The sequence below is a fragment of the Dunckerocampus dactyliophorus genome, chromosome 1, assembly GCF_027744805.1.
Source record: "Dunckerocampus dactyliophorus isolate RoL2022-P2 chromosome 1, RoL_Ddac_1.1, whole genome shotgun sequence".
NCBI classification, from domain to species: Eukaryota; Metazoa; Chordata; class Actinopteri; order Syngnathiformes; family Syngnathidae; genus Dunckerocampus; species Dunckerocampus dactyliophorus.
In genome coordinates, this window is record NC_072819.1 from 25,484,051 (window position 1) to 25,506,576 (window position 22,526).

Consider the following 22,526-nt stretch of genomic DNA (forward strand, 5'->3'; position numbering starts at 1 on the left):
GGAGTTTGAAAAACACTGCCGTGTTTCCACCAAAATGACCTGGTAGGGAGGTGCCATTCTCCCATATGTCACCAGCCTAATATACTCTACATCACTCATTCTCAACTGGTGGGTTGCAGTTATTTGGGGGAAAAAAACATCATGGGGTCTGTTATTTGCTTGCTACACGTTCCTAGGCAGCCACGTAACTGTTGCAAAAAGTCCCTTTAAGCATTTGAGAAGTTTGGGTTGCTGCTTGTCGTTGAGGGGTGATGGTTGGGCCCCGCCGCCAAACCAGTTGAGAACCACTGCTAGAGATTACATGAACTTGCGGTGCGGTGGGAAAGCAAACCAAACCACACGTTACCTGGAATTCATTTACCCAGGTAATACAAGTTCCTGGAAATGTTGGTGGAGAAGGGGTTATTGTTTGTATGTGGGTTTTTACTCAGAGTTCACTGTCATTTTCACAAATATTTATGTAAATCTGTAGTTTGAAAGTTTCAGTTCCGGGAAATGTTTGATTCGTGATTAAGTATTTGTTGCCCGTGGATGGGGAAAAAAGAACAACACACAAATGAAATTAATAAGTTATTTATAAATAGATCAAGATCACTTTTTAAGCAAAAGACTACAAGCTCCTGAACTTCCAGTGTTCACTGTGGATAAAGTGGAACCTTGTGTAGAATGTCAAAGTTGTCAGTGTAACAGCGGATGTAAACAGCACTGAGCCTCAGAGGAAATGTAACACATCCAAAGCATACATACATAAACACACTGTATTGTCATTAAGCTGATGTTTTCTTTCTAGAAAATGATCTGAATGAAATACATTAAAGATTACATTTTCAGTCTAAACTTTGCAGGAGAAAATTGCCTTTAGTCATGTGATCTATTGTAAGGTCATGTTGGAAATGAACATTTCACAGGTTTATTTTCTCACAGAAGAATATGAGCTGTTAAAACGACATAACTGGTCATGTAGTTCACAGAGCATAACCAGAACTACAATTTTAAAAAAAACACACAAAAACAACCCCTGTGAACGTTGAGCAGCATCTTGAAAAACTTACACATGGAATGAGGAGACTGACACAAGTCCAGCTTGTTTTCTACAGCAATTCAATGCTCACAATGTATGACATATCGTGTGATACATTCTACTATCAGCTCTGCTTGGCTTGCACCATGTCTGTCATTACCCAGTCATGAAATACTGGCCCTGAAGGAAAACAGGAAGTTCCTCGAGACCCAAAAAGGCAGCTACCTAACACTGCAACGAATGAGAAGACAACACTGGAATGTTAAGAGGATTTCCAGGTTGACCTGTAGCAAATACTGCACTAATACTCACTGGTAATATTAAGTTAGGAACACACTCCCAGTGTCAATATTATTGGATGTTGGGGGGGGAAGACCAACCAGTCATTGAAAAAGATAAGGCCGGTGACACTATGAGCAGTCTTTCCTCTATCCTACAAGTGTTATGTCTGCAGTATTTGACGATTTAAAAGGATTAAAATAGTCAAATACTGTATGCTTAATAAGTATTGATATTTTCTCATTTAAAAATTCCTGAAAAATAACTTGCAACGGTAGATCACAATATTTTTTAATTTAAATTAAAATATATATTTTTATATTTAATTTAAATTAGAAATGTTTTATACACTTCTAAAATACCTTTAGAGAGTGGAAACTTAGGTGTACTTGGTATGGGGTGTCAAAAGGATTTTTTACATTTTAAATTCAACTAAAGTCCTTCGCTAATGGACAGGTCGAAAGGAATGATTTGATGCACAGTTCTGTCCTCTGTTTCTTTGTCTTTTTTTTTTAATTATCTGTTCTGCCACTGGTTTCCCATCCTGGTAGGTTCACTCAAGAGTCGTCCTTGCCTGTCGGTCCTTTGGCGTGGTGGAAGGAGGATGTAGTGCGTGGCGCTGGCCTGCCTGCCATCCTTCAAAATGGGAACGATGCAAGAAGAGGACTGCTCAGTGGGTGGCGATCTGTCGCTCAGTATCGCCTTGCTCACGTATTGCGGGTTAGTGGCAAAACTCTGCGTGGCCGGCATCACACCATTGATGTAGATAGGTAGGCTTTTGGGGCTCGGAGAGCGGGGCGGGCAGGGTGGTACTAGTGGGACCCTCGGAGGGATTTTGGGCGGCTTATCCTCGGTATCTGTAGTTTTTAGCGGTATTGGAATGCGGGGAGGAATTTGAGGTTTCTCAGGGTGGACGCTGGATGAATAGTCTGGAGGTTTACTGTATATAATTGGTGGCCAGCCATCAGCTCCTTTAATAGCCGGTCTGTCCTCTCCTCCGGGCCAGGAGAATGCCAGGACGCCACTCTCAGGCTGCAATGAACCACCGTGATAGGCAGGATTTACCTGACCTCTGCTTCTGGACACAGTCTTAGGGCAGCTTTTGGGCAAAAGGGGGCGTCGCTCGCTGGTGAAGAACTCCACCTCACCGTCGGCCGCCTCGTCTGACATGAGCTCCTCCGTGCCGGGTAATGGCGGTAGAGGTTTGGAATCTCTCTGCTGGCCCCAAAACAAGGTCCTTCTCTGGGTAGCAGAATATGGAACCACCTGGTCTCCTTCATGAGGTCGCAGGGTCTTGTCCAAGGAGAGGTGGTACGAGTCGGGGTAGCAAGGAGACTGTGGTGTTAAGATGCTAGCTGGGAAAGGAAAAGGAAAAAAAAAATTAAACCAAGCAGTGTTTTTATATGATAAAATATAGTTATGATGGCCGACTTCACTGTATTGACCTTTTTTTTTTGGCAATTTTAACACCGTCTTTAAATGGTGCCCTATCATCCAAAATGATTTTTGTCATGTTCCGGGTTTTCACCACTTCATGAAAGAAAGCTCCTTCCTACAAGCTACAAGGAACCTGACCCAACAACAACAACAATAAACAACAAACACTGCACATGTGGGAGCTGTAAGTTTGGCCATTTTGTATTCCTTCCACAATCAGGCTAACCTAGCTACTGTTGCTATTTACATCCGACTGTAAAGACTATAGCAGTGTAGTGACGTTTGTGTCGTCCTGCCCCACTCCTTAATATTACGTTGTTCTATGTGATATATGCCATCTATTACATTGGACAAGTTCACAGCTACAGTGTATGTAAAAAAAATAAAGCAGACCGTCAGAGACAGGCATGGGCTAACACAACTCATTAGCGTTGAAGCTCCAGACACAAAACTGCGTGTTCCCAGGACGGCTGTAGTGTCAATTCCAGCATCAAGGCTAGATTTTGGGCGACACACTTTGAATACTTTGTCAAATTGTTGAAAACACACAATAATACGGGACCTTTAAATCAGTCAGTTTATCAAATCAATGTTGTTTCACTTTTAAATCTACTGTGGTGGTGTTCGGGGAAACATGATTCAAATTGATGTCATTGTCCAAATGATGGAGAACCTATCAGTACAAGGTCTTCCTATCAGTGTTGTTTCCGTCACAGCAGGAAGCAGATCTCACACGAAGAAGCGTGGAAAACAAGATGCACTGCAATGGAAAAAAAAGCACTATCAAGAGTGTAATGATTGGTCAGGAGGGGCAAAAACACTCGGGGGAGTAGGTGATGGAGGAGGACCCAGCAGGCACAGAAAACAACCGCTTAACCTGTCACCCTTTTTGTCAAACATCAGCCACAACAACCCTGATTAACACAGAATGGACACTATCTTAACAGAGCTTCCCATAACTTTCTCTGTGGAAAACATCCGACGTGGCCCAGACTGCAGGAACAGCTGGTGACCTGGGAGGGGGGCTGATAGGCTCCCATCCGCTCTGGTCCTCCTCTGCTAGACAGCTTAGTCCATCCAAACCCTGCCTACAGGACTTTCACACTAAACCACAGCTTCCCAATCAGCCAGCACATGTAAATATGTGTTCAGGACAATAAAGTAGGCTTTATCGTCGTTTATAATAACACGCCATCATCATTAGATGTTTACTGGGAACCATATAATATCTGGTAACTTGATGCCATACTTCAATTCAAAGCAGTAGAACAATGGGATTCCTTCCAGCCAATTAGCAAAGAGAGAAAACTACCAAAATGCAATGGTTTTATACAGCTTAGGTGTATTATCATCATTATTTAAAAAGTTGAAGTAGCTCCTGGGTTCAGTTAAGTACAGTTGCACTCAATGTGATTCAGTCAAATCCCCATTGTAAAGTAGACTTATTTGTAAGGTTTGTGCATTTGTTTACAATAAACCAAACAAATAAAAATGCAGTGGCTCAACACCTTTAATTTTACAAACTGGCACTATTTTTTTATTGGCCATCAACTGAAAGTTTGTACACTTTGCAAATAAATGTGATTTAAAATGGGAGGGGCTGAAATGTTTAATGCAACTGTACTTACAACATGTGCATACTTGAAATTGTATTCATCAAATATATATCTTAAATATAAAAATAAAACAAAATAAATATTTAAAAATTCACGGTAAAAGAAATCGTATTAGGCTATAAACCAATAAAAGACAAACTACTTCAATTAAAACAAACATTAAAATAGAAAGGAGTGTGCAATTAAAGGAAAGGTAATTATTTATCCACCTAACCAGGAAGCCTCTAAGTCAGACATTTGTTTTGAACTAAAACCAGTAGGCTATTTTTTCCCCCCCTTTCTAACCTTGAAAATGCCACATTACAAAGTCGAACCGTTTTAAAAATATGAATGCATGAACAGGTTAAGAAGAAATTGTGTTTGAAGCAAGGATGTATTCATCCAAACGTGATGCAGGCCAGCAAGACGTAAACAAGGATAAGTAGACTCACAGTTGCATTCTCTGTCCTGTTGCCGCTGCTGAAGCTCCGTCAGGTTGTGTTCCACGTCGCCACTGGGCAGACCCAAGCACACTCTGCAAAAACAGCGTAGGTTGGAAAAACGGACACACAGTTGTGCACGTGTGTCAATCATTTCTGCAGGTAACCTGTCATGAGTGAGTCATTACATGTCAGCGTCGTGCGCTCTGGCTGTGTCATATACTGCATGTTATGCTTTGTTTGCAATGGTAGAGAAGTACCTGCTCAGGTCATGTTGTCCCCAATAGCGGTTATGACTCATGTCGTCGTAGCGTCCGCACGGTGCTTGATTTCTTAAAAAGCATGAAGGTCTTGCCATTCAACCCATTATGGCTTCCTCGTAATCTGTGGCAAACTGTTGGGAAACATATACAGTATATATTGCAGCTGTCAAATGATTACAAATTTTAAATCAGATGAATCGCAATTTTTAAACTAATCATGATTCATCACAATTAGCAACTACGTGTGAAATATACCCATTTTGACTGTACTTCATGAAGAGAAAGATCAATGACAGGACAGAATGATATATACAGTATTGTGTGTATTAAGTGAAGTGAATATGTCAATCAAGCTAAAAGATACCACACAAGTCCAAAAAATCTATTTGTTGAACCCCAGTCTCTTTAATCGTAACAGAACATTTGAATCACACTTTACACCGTGTTATTAGGAGCAATGAAGGGTTGTGTTCAAAGACATCATGTAATTTATGGTAATTTCCAGCATACTTCAATGTAGCAAATTGTACATCTGAATGAACCCAAGAAAAATTCAGTTTTGATATTACTATTTCAAACAGTTGTGGCTAAAGGCATTCTGTAATTGAGAAACAAAATCATCAGTACAACCCAACGTTTGTGACGGCAGTAAATTCACTCATCTAATTTGCATATGATGACATCACCAGGCTCAGAAATGGTCCGATCCCCATCTCCACGATACTCAACAAGCTAATCGTTAGCCATCGTTATTTACAGCAGGAACACCACTGCTGCCTTCTCCGCTATTAGAAGTTTATTTCCTGACACACATTCCGACGCGACTGTCCCTATTTGTTTTTTTTTGTTTTTGTTTTTTTTACACAATCCCGCTAACCCCCCCCCAACTCCCACCCCCACACACGCCTGTTTACAATTGTGCACTACACCGATGTACAGACCTGATCAAAATCTTAAGACCAGCTGAAAAATTGCTAGAATTTGCATTTTGCACATTTGGATCTTAATGAGGTTTTAAGCAGCGCTACAATATGCAAAAACAAGAAGGGGTAGTGAGACAAAAAACATTTGGAACTTGTAATTTAAACCAAAAAAAAAAAAAAAAAAACTGAAATAGGTTGTTTATCACCTGATCAAAAGTTTAAGCCCACAGGCTATAAAAGCCAAAATCTGCTCAAAATTTTCATTTTCTGTCAGGCATTCACACTGTCATGCCCTCCTGATGGCTAAAGCTAAGAAGCTTTCTCTTTTTGAACGTGGTCGGATTGTCGAGCTGCATAAGCAAGGCCTCTCGCAGCGTGCCATTGCTGCTGGTTGGGTGCAGTAAGACAGTCATTCTACATTTTTTGAAAGATCCTGAGCATTATGGAACAAAAAAGTCAAGTGGTAGACCCAAAAAAAAAAAAAAAAAAAAAAAAAAAAAAAAAATCACACCTGCACTGAGCCGGAGGATCTGATTGGCTGTCCATCAAGACACAGGGCGGCCTTCCACCCACATTAAGGCCCTTACTGGTGCTGACTGCAGCACAATAACCATCAGATGGCATCTGTGGGAAAAGGGTTTAAAAAACAAAAAACTAATTCAAAGACCTCGTCTCCTTCAACGCCACAAAACTGCCTGTTTAGACTTTGCCAGGGAGCATCAAACATGGGACATTGAAAGGTGGAAAAAAGTTTTATTCTCTGATGAGAAAAAATGTAACCTTGACGGTCCAGATGGCTTCCAACGTTACTGGCATGACAAGGAGATCCCACCTGAGATGTTTTCTACCCGGCACAGTGGAGGGGGGTCCATCATGATCTGGGGTGCTTTTTCCATTCAGTGAGTTGCAGCGGGCATCCCTCATAACTGAGGGCCCTCGTCTGTGTGGTAACAGCTGGGTTTTTCAACAGGACAACGCTGCAGTTCACAATGCTCGCTTGACCAAGGACTTCTTCAGGGAGAATAATATCACTCTTTTGGACCATCCTGCATGTTCCCCTCATTTAAATCCCACAGAGAACATTTGGGGATGGATGGCAAGGGAAGTTTATAAAAATGGCCATCAGTTCCAGACAGTTGATGCCCTTCGTGAAGCCATCTTCACCACTTGGAGCAATGTTCCCACTAGCCTCCTGGAAACACTCACATCAAGCATGCCCAAACCAATTTTTGAAGTGATTATCAAGAACGGTGGAGCTACTCATTACTGAGTCCTACTGAGAACATTTTTTGTTCTGGTTTGGAGAGTTTTTTGTTATTTTTTGAGCGATGGTCTTAAACTTTTGTAGAAATGATTTTCATAGCTTATTTCAACCCAAACAGATCAAATATGCTAACAAAATGCTGGTGTCCACAACTCACATTTTATGTTTCAGAATACATTTCTTTCTAGTGTTCTCACATTATTAACTGAAAACCTGAATGAAAAGCAGGCTTGCGGGCACCTCATGTGGTCGAGGGGGGCTACCTGGTGCCCGCGGTGTAGACAATAGCACAGCAACACACTTGACAACAAAAAGTGTGGGTGTGTGCAGACTAAACCTTCAGGATGTAATGATTCTCAGTTTAATGTGTTGACACTGTGTGAAAATTAGATACAGCAGAATTATACGGACGTGAGAAGACAAAACTAAGGAGTTAGTCATTTATTATTTGATGTGAAAACACTAGCATAAACAATATATTCAGTTATGTAGTATATTTTAGCCACTCTTAAAGTGCAACATGCTTATGCAAGTATAGAAGACACCAATAACATCGGATTGTCTACCTCAAAAACAAAAACCGAGCGGGCAATTGCACAACCTCCCGGTCAGATGCAGGAGGACCAAGAACAGGCGGCACCGCCCTCCTTCCTCCACACCATGAAAGCGTGCAGTATCCGCCCTCAACAATGGCTGATTGTGTAGCATTCCTGTGATGCTCAATGATAAGATGTACCACTAACAATGTACATCCAAAGCACCCCCCCCACACACACACACACACACTCATTCATTCCTGCACCTGAAGTCCTGGTCCTGACATTTGACATGACTCAGGCAGTTGTATAGTTGATTTATACAAGTGATCTACGTAAGAGTTCTATTTCTACGTACTGTGATGCAAATCAAGCTTTAGTATAAGTCGGAACTTACACTTTAACACCAAAGTCTCTCGCACTGTACAGTATACAGAACACAAGGACACATACAATACACAAAAAAAAAGATTGAATACAACAATTTAAAAAAACAAAAACAACAAACAATTCCTTACAGTTATCCCTGTGGTTGTCTTGCACACTGGAAGGGGCAATGCAAGGGAGGGAGAACAAGCTTATTGGAAGCAGGAAGTCTGAATAGTGCGAGCACTTCGCTGCTTAGTTATCACTGTCCATTTCATAGGAGCAGATCCTTTCACCTGTTCAAGGATAGCATCTTTATCCCGTCTCCCGACGCATCCCTGCGCACTCTTGCATGTGCATTCATGTGTATGTGATGAACACACTCATGGTGATGCCATTCTCCTTCCGTGACGGAGTGCCGCGGCCATCTTGTTTACGTATGTGTTCCCACAGCGGAAGAAGATGCAAGTGTCTTCATCAAATACACATGAATGCACAGGCGACAGAGCGCAGGGATACGGCGAGAGACATACAGTATATAAGGTTGAGTGTTTTGTGAGGTCTGATTTTTTTGAGGAGGCATGTTTGTGACGCAAATGTATTACTCTTTTGAACGCATATTGTTTTGAGAAGCCAAACTCTTTCCTTAAATGTCCTCAGCAACTAAGCGGAACGACGTTCTTTATCATGGAAATCCGACCAGAACTGGACTTAGGAGACCAACTGGGGGGTAAGTTGCTGTTATTGGACTACACTGCTGATGGGGATGTCATACAACTTCATGTCAAAAAATACAAACTATCCCTTTAAGGAAATCACTACAAAACAACACTACAATGACTTTGCAATGATGTTTATTTATATACAGTAGATTAACATAAACGGAATCATGAGCAGTGTAAAATGTACACAAATTTTGTAACATAAAGTTTTGGACATGAAGAAAAACAGCTGTGTGCTAAACAAATAATGTCCACCTGAGATGTTTGTTTTTGGTCAACTATAATTGAGGCACATCCATGAACTCCTCAAAATAAAGTTTTTCAAAGTTTCAAAATGTTTCACGTGCCAGTGTGATGAGAAAGCTGTATTTTGTTTTGTATTTCTGTGTTTGTGATAAATGATTCGAACTATGTACTCTCAATAAAAGCAATACTTATAGTAATAAATTAACTATTGTACCATTCAAGTTCAAAAATATTTGAAGTCATTAAATAAATCACTGTCTACAATAACTTTTTCCTCTGATGTGATGTTCTGTACTGCTATTGCAGAACGACTGTATTGTCATACTGTGCAACAGTGTCATTATAATATGATTTACTCAATGACTTCCACCCATACGACGCATACAGTATATTAGAATAGAATACAAGACAAACACCCTACAAGACACAAAACAGACTCCCATACATTTACTGGAATATTCATGTCGTCCTTCCAAAAGCCACTGTGTTGTCAAATCCCCCCCGTGAGCGTCAGAGATGGAGGAATTGTACCGCCAGCGAGCATGAATGGAGCCACTCAACTATAAAATGGGCCTTTGTGACACTGCAGTGAAGCCGGAGGTCTCAGGATGCTAATGAACTCTCCCATGAGGAAGGCACAAGGGGAGACACCATGGAGACCGCCACACACTGCCAAGGTACTAACGAGGAGGATACGTGGCCTGGCAGCGTTACAATGACAAATAAGAGGGCAGGAAAAACAGTTTGTTCTAGTGATGTAAAAGTGATGAGTTTCTGAGTGACAACTACCAATATATAAAACCAAACTATTACAGCTGTATTGTCATCACTACTTGACGGTTACGTTTGATAACCACCACCTTTCATAATAAAAAGCAAGAGCAAAATAATCTACAAAGTCAAAATAAAGACATGTCGTTTAATTGTCATTGCTCCTCCATGCATGATACAGACACCAGACGAGAAATTGTAAACGGGTGACCATGTTGAGACAGAAAGGAGATACTGTCCTGTAAGTAACATTAAAAAATAAGACAATTCAGTTTGTTTCATAAAAAAGACAAGGTATGCATTTTCTATATGAACGGTATCCTTCAATTACTTCTGTTGTGATCTGGTGCGCACAGGGTGATTGAAAAGTAACTCCTGATTTTAAAATACTTTAAATTTATTTATTAACTATAAATGGATAGGAGGGGAAAGCTTTTAGAATGAGGTTTTATTTAAAATTCCATATGAACACTAGAATTTGTTACCAGAACCTCAAGCCGCTCAGGAATTGTGTCAACTGATGTGACCAGGAACTCTTGTGGGAAGACAGGCATAACTTTGTCATATTCACTCTTCAAGTTCTTCCTAAGTCTTTGGTTTGCCACAGCAGACTTGCTCCTTTAACCAATCCCAAAGAAAAAAAAAAGTCTCAAATAAACTTGCCCTTCCTGGGAGGACGGAGGATAAACCCTGATACACGGTAGGGTAAACACTGATCTCTTTCAAACCTGCTAAGCTAACTTCATTTATGTCAAATAGGGCCCTGTGATTTTCAATAAATAAAAACAGAATTTACTGTTAAACACGGAATCTCACGGAAAGTGAAATAATGTGAATGAAATTAATTTCGTGTGGGGAAGTATTTCCTCGGCGGAGCGCTCAACCGTGGCAGATCTCATCACAAACACTAACCCTGCTCAAAACGGCAGCAAAAAACTTGGAAAGTCCTCTCTTACGGAGCGTGAATGGAAGCTAGCGGGATTAGCTTAGTTTAGCAGATAGCAAGGGCTATATGTGTGCGACTCAGGCTGGATGAGTGTTTATACCGCGTTATGTTTTACTGCTTTAATGTAAGCTAGCGTTTTACAATGCCCGCTAACGACGTGCAGGTTCTTGGTTAAAAAGACGAGAGAGGCACGTTTATTCTTGCACCTAGCTCGTCTGTCAAGACAAATTCTCAACACACACAATACACTTCCAGCTTTCAAAATAAGAGCACTGTTCGCCATCGTGTCTAATTGTGTAAACAATATAAAAATATCTTACTTTAATAACGCGATTGGAATGACATCGTTGACCACATCTTCCTTCATCACAAGTAGGGCGATATGGAACAAAACTCATATCCCGATACATTTACGTTGAATATCAATATACATCTCAATATTTTTTCTGCAAAGTGAATTTAGACAAAATCAAAGCCAAGATGAAGTTGTTTTATTCAAATAAATACTTAACATGAGGATGTTTTTTGAAGTTTTAAAACTTCATGCAAGATGCACATAAAAAAAAAGAAATTGTATCTAAAAATAGCCGCTAATTGCTTAATAACAAGCATCAAAGTCAAATAAGTTCTGTATCACACTTCTCCCTGGCAGAGTAAATCTGTTGAGCACTTGACAGCATTTAGATCTACAATTCTATCTGCTTTAAAGGCTGGACAGGACAGAGGTAAAAAAAAATAATAGTAATAAATAAATAAATAAATAAATAAATAAATATAGCCGCTAAAATAAAGTAGGCCATTCTCTTTTTTTAAATAAATATAGAAAAAGTCAAATATAATCTTTTTTATAAGAAACCTTTAACTATGGTCAAATCCTCAGCTAGTAACAAAAAAGCACAAAGAACAAAATATGAAGGACTGCCCGGTTTAAGAGGAAGTTTTAAAATGTCCAGGAACTCAAAAATACTTTAAATTGAACAGTATTATTTTTTAGGGAAACATTCCTTATTTTGTGCCAGGAACACCAACCTGTCAAGCGCATCAGGCTTAGCAACTGTCTAACTTCTTTGTACATTTGCGGTAGAGCTTGTCGTGCTAAATAATTGTGACTGCGAAGCTCGCTGGACATCGCAAATCTGTTTTCAGCAGGCTTTTAAATACATTTTTCTACTGTTGCAATGGGGACCATATTTTTAGCAACGTGATAGGACACCACTTTGTGTTCTGGCAGGAGTTGTGTAGCTGGCGCACAGCCCCACACATTCCTCATATTGGTTGGTGAAAAAGATTTTTATGCTCTGAATTTGAAGTACCTCCAAATTACTGAGCTACGACGGAGTACTACGGCCACATACTGACTAACGCTTCCACCGCAGACGCTGTTGCTCGACTGAACACCCCTCCTCCCTCCTCTTGCATGCACGAAGAGGGGCCGCCCAGGAGCTCACACAGAGTGCAGAGAGATGACATCCTTTGAGAAACGTTAGCCAAGCTACATCCATTTCTCAATTACTTGGCAAAACTGGCCAATGATGTATTGCATCAATAAATGTAAGGATTTTTCCATTTAATTAACGGACATTTTATTCACTAACCCAAAAAGCACACACTCTATGCTGGTAAAATACGTGTAAAAGGTAAAAAAACGGAATCCAAAAAAATTAAAACAGAAAAAATGGAATTTGGGAAAAAATAAAATGGATTTTATAAAAGGCCCTAGTCAAAGACTAAATTAATTATTTGATTGAAAACAGTCTGGGGTGAGCAAACAATTCAAGAAAATATGCGCCACAAAAATCACTTTTCATATCATCTGAGGGGAGGCTAACTCACTACATTGACATGCTCTAAAACAGTCAGATTCCCGACATAGTTTCGTTAACTCAATTTTTCACAATCCTATGTGACGTCCCAGTTTACATACCCTTTTTAATTCGATGTTGGGCCAAATGCTGTGTGCTTCCAAAAGAGTTGTGGTCATTTCAGCTCGTTAGCTGTGTTGATAAAGAGGATGCTACATGCTAATAGCTGTCACTAGCAGAAGCATCGGGTCTAACGAATAACATTAACTTTCCACCGCTCTGTTGGGAATATATTAATGTGTGTTTAAATGAAATCTGCTTTGGTTCTTCTCAGAGGCATTGAAAAAAAAACAAACGCCACTGTGGTGGATCTCTGACTATTTAAAAACAGATTTTTCGCTACTCAGACAATTATTTTTAATTCATGAATTGCATGTCAATGACATTGTCTAAATTGTTGTAAATGGACGTTCCATTCTTACGTCTTAAGGATGTTGGCTATGATTGTTCTTTTCACCCACAAATATAGAGTTGTCCCTTGCTACATCGTGATTCGAACATCGCTCCCTCACTCTATCGCGAGTTTCAAATAATAAATAATCGTCGTTTGTTTTATTAATCAAAAAATATGCATATTTAAGCAAATAGTGTGTATTTTTTGCCCAAATTTAGCTTTTTCATGCATAAAATAGATGAATGAACTAAAATACAAATACAGTACAGTAATCCCTCGTTTATGGCAGTTAATTGGTTCCAGTCTCCACCGCGATAAGTGAATTTCCACAAAGTAGGATTGCTTCTTTACAGGGGTGTAAGGATTCGTTTTAATAACGATCTGATTTGTGGTTGCCGATACGATTCAAGGACGATATTGATTCGTTTAGAATGACACAATCCAAAGCGATTCAGTAACTTTTTGGTCAAAAAAATTCAACCAGGACTGTGAAACAAATAACTGGAAACTGGACAGTGCAGGTGAAGTTTCCGAGGTTCCCGTTTTTTTTTGTAAGTCAGGTATAAATTATTAATAATGCTGACAAACTTATGAATAAAATAGCAATGAGTACAAAAAAAATGAGTTAAAAATACAAAATCAGGATGAACAGAGGGTGGTATAGCTTTCCATGATGAATTATTTACTTTAAATAGTGCAATCCAAAACAGCGCTTTGCACCCAATGAGGGACATTATGCAAATTCCTCAGCAAATTAATGAGGTATGGTATGTTCAACAAGGTGTTGAAACTTCCTCACCTGTGCGGCCGATGGAAACAGTGGCTTTTTTGGGCTGATAATCCTCCTGATCAGAGACGTTTTGCAGTGCACATATGTTAGGAATGTTACAACATTTTGAAATATGTAAAATCAAGTCTGTGATCAATTCTGTCTGATAAAATATGACTTGAACTGTAATTTGATACCTCATTCACTTCTGTACCCCAAGTATTTAAGAAGTTAAAGCAAATTTCATAGCGGGAAATAGTGCCTTTGGTTCTCGTTGCTTTAACAATGCGTCAAGACAAAAGCTGTGATCGACCCACTGACCTTGGCAAGTACAACCGTACTACAAAATATATAATATCTTAGGCTGTGACATGTCTTTTAAAAGTCAGAGTAGCCTTACATTTTTTTTAATAATCAAAAAGTCCACGGAAGAAAATCAAGTGTCATAATGCTACAGCAGCACGCTGGATTCGTTTCCACGCCACACTACAAAAATTGCTTGTACACAGAGTAATTCCGTGACAAAATGAACATATTTCGCACCATCAGATTTGAATGAAATTTCATCTGCAGATAGATATGAAAGCAAATGTATACCCTACATACTTCCTATCTTGTCCTGAAGCTCAGATCCATGAGTTTGAGGCTGAAAGTTGGACTTCATTTTTGTGTGTACGAATGTAAATTTTTTGCATTGCTAAAATACGGGGATTGTATCTGTAACATTCCTACATATATGTGTTTTGATCTGGACACGCCGCGCTGGATGATGACGTCACTTAGCATCATTGCTACTGGACCGTAAACTACCATCCAGAGGCATACAAAACGTCCTTACTTTGCATATTGTCCCCATAAATGTCACTTAAGAGGAGTTTCAAATAAGGGCAGATGAGTTAAATATGAAACTGAAAGAAGCTAATAACCCGACCAAAAGAAGAAGCAGCGAATCAACTGTATTTCACCGGACACCGACAACTCCCACGACCACCACATACCTGGAAGACAATGACGTCACCGACAGGCAGACTGTAACGTTTAACATCTTTAACATTAAAAGTGCTAAAGAAGAACACATCCATATAAAGCCTGCCGTTCTTAAATCCAATGCTTCATTTCCTAGTATCAATCGATTGATTACCTTTTAAACAATGTTTAATCGATATATATGTCGTCCTGAATGGAAACTTGAGAACCCAGATCAATGTAGCTGAATCACAGGAATATAAATCAATGCATCGATGTAGTGAATGAATCATTACACCCCTATTTCTTTATAAATAGAATATTTTCATAGCTACGGCATAAAAAGACTGTTTACAATCTTCTAAATACGTTTAGTGTTAATATGAAAATGACGTGTTTCACTTTAAACAGAGGACTTTTATTTTTATTGAATGATCTCAGCTATTTTGATGACCTGTAAACTGAATGTCAAATACTAATCATTAGTATTTTGTATAGTAGATGTTATGTATGTGTTACATGTTTTATAGTAAGAGGTAGATCATTGTGACTTGTAACTTGCATGCTGAAAAAGTGTGTGCACCCCGATACACAGTAGATGTACCATGTACATAAATACTCATTTATTAATATACTAAATATACATGTCCTCTATTGAAAATATATAGAGAATAGAAGGTAGATCTTTGGGACTTAGTCATTTTAAAAGGAGCTCGCAGGCTGAAAAAGTGTGAGCACCCCTGCTGTAGATCGATAGCCAGACTGCTAAAGAATTGCAATACATCCGATGTTCCCGAAGTGGGACACGCGTACCCCCGGGTTTACACCAATTGTAACAGTGGGTACATGATTAAAAACGAAACAATTGGCGTCTAACACTCACAATTTCGACGCCTCACGGCGCCAGGGGGACCGGAGCAGAAAGCAAAAAGGAGAGAGCGAGAGCATGAAGCTGTTCATTTCTCTGTGTGCATTATATGAACAAATATGCGAGTTTGATGATTATTTTGTGCATTAAGAGTGTTTAATATTGAAGATTTCATTTAGTATTATTATAAATTTATTATTATTATTAATATTTGCGTTCCGATTTCACCGTGTAGCGGTGAAAACCTGTCACTGAGGGGATTCCCCCCGAAAATGAGGCTTCATGTATGTATTTATGGATGTATTTTCGTTCTTTGGATACTGCTTTATCATTATTGTTAAACTTTCCCCTTCAACTTGATATTAAATTAATATCCAGACTATCGTGAGTGGACAAAAAAATTCAACCCATTCAAACAGAATGATGCAACGTCACTCTGGAATAAAAGATATATAGGATGATTACTTAGCTATATTTACCACTACTCATGTGAAACTTTATCAAAATGTGACCATGCACAAGACATTTTTGACCCGGAATTACTATCAAATAAATTAACCAATTAACTATGTTCAATATTTCAAGTTAATTAAGATAAAAAGGTTTGTTTTTTTAAATGTCCAGGAGCAGAAGGTACATGGATTCAGCTAAAATGTGTGAATTGGTATGCGACTGTAAAAAGTTTGGGAACCACTGCAGTAGATAGATAGATACAGTAGATAGATAGATCGATCGATCGATAGATGAACAGATAGGTGGCTAGACAGATGGATTGATACAGGGTGGCTAGCGGATATAAGGCGTTCGTGTAGCGGTTCAAGAGAGTAATCTCCCGCTAACAGCACTCAGATTGCAGTACTCACACAGACTAACTGAACCCGAGCACTCACAATTAAATACCACATCGAAGAAATCTGAGTTTGATTCATTTTAACTTAGAGTTGGGTAAAGTAATATAATTTAAATCCCAACTTCGAAACAAATGTATACTTCTTGAAACTTTCCATTTATGTGTGTCAGTCTTACCAACAGTGCGTCCATCTTGGCCTATCGATTACTTGCTGTAGTAGTACAAGGCTTCCCACTCAGCATTCTAGAACGAGAACCGAACCATGTGCACCATCATGTGTGTAAATACCAGCCTGAAGTCACTTTAATGTGGCTTTTCCGAGTGACGCATGTCTCCTTATAAATGTACTCCGTGCCCTCCAAACCCGCCCAGCGACTTCTTAAAGGGAAAGGCACCCATTTAAATTTAAAGACTCCGCGTACAACAATGTTTACACTTGTCGAGGAGGCATGTCAATTTCTCCTCCTCAGTCAGCCGTTGTGAGCGTAACTTGTCTTGTCTGATCAGCTTGCTGTAAGGATTCAGTGCCTCGTCTCATGCGCCTCGTGTGCCTCATACACAGCTACACGGCGTGGATAACATGTTTATTAATTATCTTATATATATATATAGGTATATATATATATACTTCATTATGTCTCCCAATAGGGGTGTCAGGAGACGAGACGCGAGATTGGCTCTACGAGAATGCGGCAAAACAAGAGGTTAACTTTGCTTTTAAAAAAAGTGCAATTAAAAAATATATGACAATACATTGCAGTCTATTAATATAATTTCTATTATGTTTCTACCACGTTGCACTCTGTGTGTAAGCTATCGGCCCCGCCTCCACACACCGGCATAAAGAGACTGTATGACTGACAAAAGGGCTCACTCTGTTCATGCCATTATTCGATGGAACAAACCCGCCAAGGCGCTGAAACCAATGCACGGAGTGAACTCTCTTCCTGACTGTTTGGAGGCTGGAGACGAGGAAAACAGACACGCATGCACATGGCAATGTATTGAGGCCAGCAAAATTATCGAATTTGCTTTCATTTATTGTGTGATTAACTAATTAATTAATTTATTATCGTCCCAGGCCCAGTTCCCACAAGACAATTTTTTTCTAAATGAGAAATCTTGTGACACGAGAGCTTGTGACACCCCTATCTCCCAAGCATAAAGCAGGCTCTTCTGGTGAAAATGTGCCAAGGAAAAGAAAAGCCATCACTATGGAAGTTGAAAATGAACATCATAGGACAAACACCCACTAATATTGGCCGCACTTGTTGAAACAAATATTACTTATATTTGTTTGTTTACATATAATGCCTCTAACCCTAAGCCAGCAAAACATGCTAATACCGTATACACGAAACACAAATGGGCTGTTTCCGTTCATGCACTTCCTCTTCCCATTTTGAGTGTGTTCAGACTGAGACGTTTAAGGTAGAATGCAGTGTGCTATCAGTACTCGGATGTTGCACTCCACACTCTCCAAAAGGTTGCTGTTGTCATTGCCATCGTGGCTACGTAGCGGAAGGGGAGGGACTAACTCCAGTGGTTCTAATACACAATTAAAAAGGAGAGAAGAATACAAAGAGGAAGTAAATAAATATTGTGATTGTTACAGTATTTCTGGTAAGTGCCCAATGACAGTAATGGATTTGAGATAGCATTACAATGACAACATTGGAACGATGTACGTACGCAGTGTACATAGTACAGTAAAATCCCTCTTTTTTTGCAGTTAATTGGGTCTAGACCTGACAGTGATAAGTGAATTTCTGTGGTAGGATAGTAAGTAGGATTCCTTATTTATAAATTGAATATTTTTGTTGTTAGAGCATAGAAAACCTGTTTACAATCTTCTAAATACTTTTTGAAACATTATTACAGCCATGAACTAACACCCAATTACCCAATATAGTAGACATCCATCCAAACATGTTCTATGCCGCTTATCCTCACTAGGGTCTCGGGTATCCTGGAGCCTATCCCAGCAGACTTCAGGCCTGACTTCGGGCGAGAGGCGGGGTATATCCTGAACTGATCACCGGTCAATCGCAGGGCACATATAGCCAAACAACCATTCAGGCTCACATTCATACCTATGGACCATTTAGAGTCTCCAATTAACCTAACATGCATGTTTTTGGAATGTGGGAGGAAACCGGAGTACCCAGAGAAAACCCAAGCACGCACACGCTAACCACTAGGTCACCGTGCAAACCCTGTTGTAGACATAATAAGAGTAAATAAGCCATTGAAGACAAATAAAACTTATATGTGTTGCTATCAATGTGTTGCGTAGGTAGAGTGAGTGGCGGACTGGAGGTGACATCTGGGTTTCAGATTTGATTTTCTTGTCGTGGGTTACGGCTGCAAAAATATCCCGGGTTTTTAAGTGTGTTAGGGATTTTTATTATGGATTAGTGTGCCTGCTGTGAGATATTTGGAACCTGCAATAAAAGTCCGTTGTTCCGGCAATCAAATCTGGTGATTGTGTGTCTCACCAAACATGACAGTAACATTACTAATGACACCTAGTGACTAGTAGAATATTACGTCAACATCTTTGAATGCGTCTTTTGAATGCCTTATATTTGTCTTTTAGTTGATTTAGCCATTTTTATGCTTCTAAATGCTTAATTTAGGGAAAAATACATAACTTTGGCTTAGGTGTGTTTTGACAAATAATAGGCTGTACTCAACCACGAAACAGCATGATTTATGAATATTATACAGTATTTTTGAAAAAATGTGATAGAATGAAGCCGTGAAATTCAAACAGTGAAGTGGTGAGGGACGACTGTATATATATAAGTATAAGTACAGAAGTACACAAATCCAAACACAGCCATACAGTTTTGAGCAGAAGATTAACAATGCAGATGTTTTCATCAATGAAAATGCCACTTTCTGTTTACAGTTTCTTGTGCACAAGGTGAGCAATGATGCTTGTGAAATGGTTGTGGGGAAATTGCCTCTTCATCAGGAAGTTAAATACGTTTGCTTTTACCTTTGTGGGTGGAGAGTGTGTGTGGGAGGGTTTTAAAGGGAGCGCAGTGGACAACTATAAAGAAAAGACTATCTGTATTTTGATAAGAGGCTTGGGTACGTGACTGACTGGTGACATGCTGCCATGACACATCGGCATCGATTCTCTTCATCCATTCAACAAACACTCCTTGTTTTCAGTTCGCCTATATTGACTTTAGAAACGTCACCAGCTACATTCCACGTGATGTCACTTTACATCAGTACATCAGTACACTTAATTAGATGAGGAATTGTTTAAAAACAGGCGTTCTCATTACTCACCCAGGTAAACAAACACTGATTGCTGTTGAACTGTGCAGAGGACACTGGAATACTAGAAGAGAACCCGTACAAGCACAAGGAGAGCGTGCAGCCTCCACAATGAAAGGCTCGAGGTGACACAGGCCCTTTTGCTGAGAGTGCTATACACGTGTTCGCTAAAATGCAGATTAAATACATCAACCAAAACTATGCTGAATGACGCAGTTGCTCCATTCATTTTTGTTTTACTTTTCTGCTGCAATAAAAGGAAATCATATAGGAAGACGTATAAAACAAGGAGTGGTTTATGCCCACGTGCATCCTGTAAAACACAACATGTATTGTCCTTCTATTGCTGCAATCACCCACTATCCCACTCCTACTACTCTACTTTGTCAAACATGCTATTTCATTCACTTCCTGTTGTGTCATCAAATGCTTTTCAATCACGTTTCTTCAGGGAAAAATATTAGGTAGGCTTTATACCAGGAAAACTGCAGATTGCTGTTGCTAGGCAGAATTTGTGTCACATAGGCCAATGCAAAATATAAGCATATGCCGGCAACAGGAACAGGAACAGGAAGTCTGACATACTTTAAATTTAATTAATATCCAACATTCAGTCACTACAGGTATATGGCAGTTAAGAAGGTTCTAGTATTGTTTAAAACATTATCCTGAAGGTAACTGACTGTTTTGTGATGGCCACAATTTGACCCTGAGACAGATTATTTCTATTAACATTAACATTAACATTAATTTGTGGTTAGCATGTTGGCCACATGGTCAGGAGATCGGGAAGACCTGGTTTCGAATCTCCGTTGGGCATTTCTGTGTGGAGTTTGCATGTTCTCCCCGTGCGTGTGTGGGTTTTTTCCGGGTACTCCGGTTTCCTCCCACATTCCAAAAACATGCATGTTAGGTTAATTGGCGACTCTAAATTGTCCATAGGTATGAATGTGAGTGTGAATGGTTGTTTGTCTATATGTGCCCTGCGATTGGCTGGCGACCACTCCAGGGTGTACCCCGCCTCTCGCCCGAAGTTAGCAGGGATAGGCTCCAGCATACCCACGCGACCCTAATTACGATAAGCAGCATAGAAAATGGATGGATGGATTAACATTAACATTATACAGTTATACAGTATTTATACTTCAGTCAGACAGACACATGAGGTAAATTTGAATCAAACATTGAATCTGTATTAAATATAATTCACAGTGCCATGTGGTGGGAGACTATTCCCCCCTTGCCTTACACCATTGGCTCTCAATTATTTTCTGTCAGGTCCCCACTCGGGGACAGAAATGTATTTGCGCACCCCCTGATTTGAAATACTATTGAGAAACGGATAAGATGTATTTTTTAATCTGTACAGACTGAACTCGAAACTGAAACCAACTAAATGCAACAAAATGGAGATCAGTGTGTTATGAACGGCCAAGGCCGTGAGACAGGAATCCAAAAATGCAGAGTCGGATAAGTGAAACAGAAAAAGTCTTTAATACAAAAATGGACAACAAAAGGGTACCAAAAACAACACAAGAAACAAAGTACAACAAAAATACATCCGGACCTAGTCGCGGGAAATAGTAACAAAAAACACTGCTTGCAAGGTGAGCTGAGCAGGGAAAAATACGAACAAGTAACGAAAAGAGCTGCTAACAAAAAACTAGCAGAAAGTACCAAAAATACAGCTACTGCTGAAGACGTCAAGCAGGCAGGTAGGTACTTACAGGGAAGCCGAGCGAGGGTCAGAAAGCCAAAACACAATGCACAAGGACAAGCTGGAAGGAGCTGAACAGGGTGTAGCAAAGGGACAATCTGGCACTGGATGTGAGTAAGCACACAGCTTAAATAGAACAACTAATCAGGCACAGGTGAAGATGATCAGCAATCAGGGTGCTCAGGAGTGTGCTGCAACAGAGAAGCAGTAGAAGGCAGTACCGCAGCACACAATCCTGACACAGTGATGCATACAAGCATATTCAAGAGTGAAATTGCAATGCCGAGTATGACAAATTCAGACATGATCTGCACTAATATTGAAAGCCTTCCCTGCCTCACACCCCTGACAGTTCACTGCGCCCCCCCCAGGGGAACCCGCCCCACTATTTGAGAAGCACTGCCTTAGACAGACTGTTCTGAATCATGACATTCTAAAAAATAAAAGTCAAAGTGTGTTTTGGAAGGCTAACAGAGCGTCTGGCATCTGGATTTCCAAGTTATCTGAGGCCATCACGAGACATAGACTAGCACATTTGCTCTGTGGGCGCCTGCTGTGGTGACCTGGGATGCTCAGAGCTGTGGGGGTTGTTCTCAGGGTGGGCCAATCTCTCACAGGGGGTCCGGGGGGGTTAGGTCAAGTCATTTCCTGCTCTGAGAGCCCCTCCGTCCCTCACAGCTGTCAGTTCAGTCAGAAACCCAACTCCCACATTTGTAAGCCTTCGTTCGTGTGCTTTCTTTCAGAGATATGAGGCATGAAGGAAGGAGTTGCTGTAACAAAACTAATAATTGTTTTCAAGAATTGGAATTAGAGGCTTGCAGCTGCATTCGCATTCATTTTATTCTACAAAGAAAACATTTTAAGGGCATCTCGTTTAAGATGAGTGACATACATTTCCAAAATATTTAACTGAATCTGGTATCTGGGGTTTGCTATGATACAACTTTGATGCCAGGAGCTTTTGGAGGACCATTACTGTTAAATATGTATAACTTAT

The 22,526-nt window shown here is 39.9% G+C and overlaps 1 protein-coding gene across 2 annotated transcripts; it reads right to left on the reverse strand.

The window, feature by feature from the left end:
* Positions 1-557: 557 nt before the first annotated feature.
* Positions 558-16,843, reverse strand: LOC129185187 (ERBB receptor feedback inhibitor 1). 2 transcript variants are annotated; one of them, XM_054781966.1, is made up of 4 exons: positions 16,695-16,843; positions 5,033-5,166; positions 4,785-4,867; positions 558-2,651 (listed from the first exon to the last, which is right to left on the reverse strand). In XM_054781966.1, the coding sequence occupies exons 3-4, from the start codon at positions 4,790-4,792 to the stop codon at positions 1,817-1,819; spliced, it is 843 nt and encodes a 280-aa protein (XP_054637941.1). In that variant the 5' UTR covers positions 4,793-4,867; positions 5,033-5,166; positions 16,695-16,843; the 3' UTR covers positions 558-1,816. The 2 variants fall into 2 exon arrangements, with proteins under 2 accessions (XP_054637941.1, XP_054637931.1); XM_054781956.1 differs by having other exon boundaries at positions 558-2,655.
* Between the last annotated feature and the right edge of the window lie 5,683 nt (positions 16,844-22,526).

Coding starts and splice junctions, on each gene's coding strand:
- LOC129185187 (XM_054781956.1), bottom strand. CDS start 5,130: ATGGCAAGACCTTCATGCTTTTTAAGAAATCAAGCACCGTGCGGACGC. Junction 4,868..5,032: donor GGACAACATGACCTGAGCAG/GTACTTCTCTAC, acceptor CTGTTTTTGCAG/AGTGTGCTTGGGTCTGCCCA. Junction 2,656..4,784: donor ACAGGACAGAGAATGCAACT/GTGAGTCTACTT, acceptor TTCCTTTCCCAG/CTAGCATCTTAACACCACAG.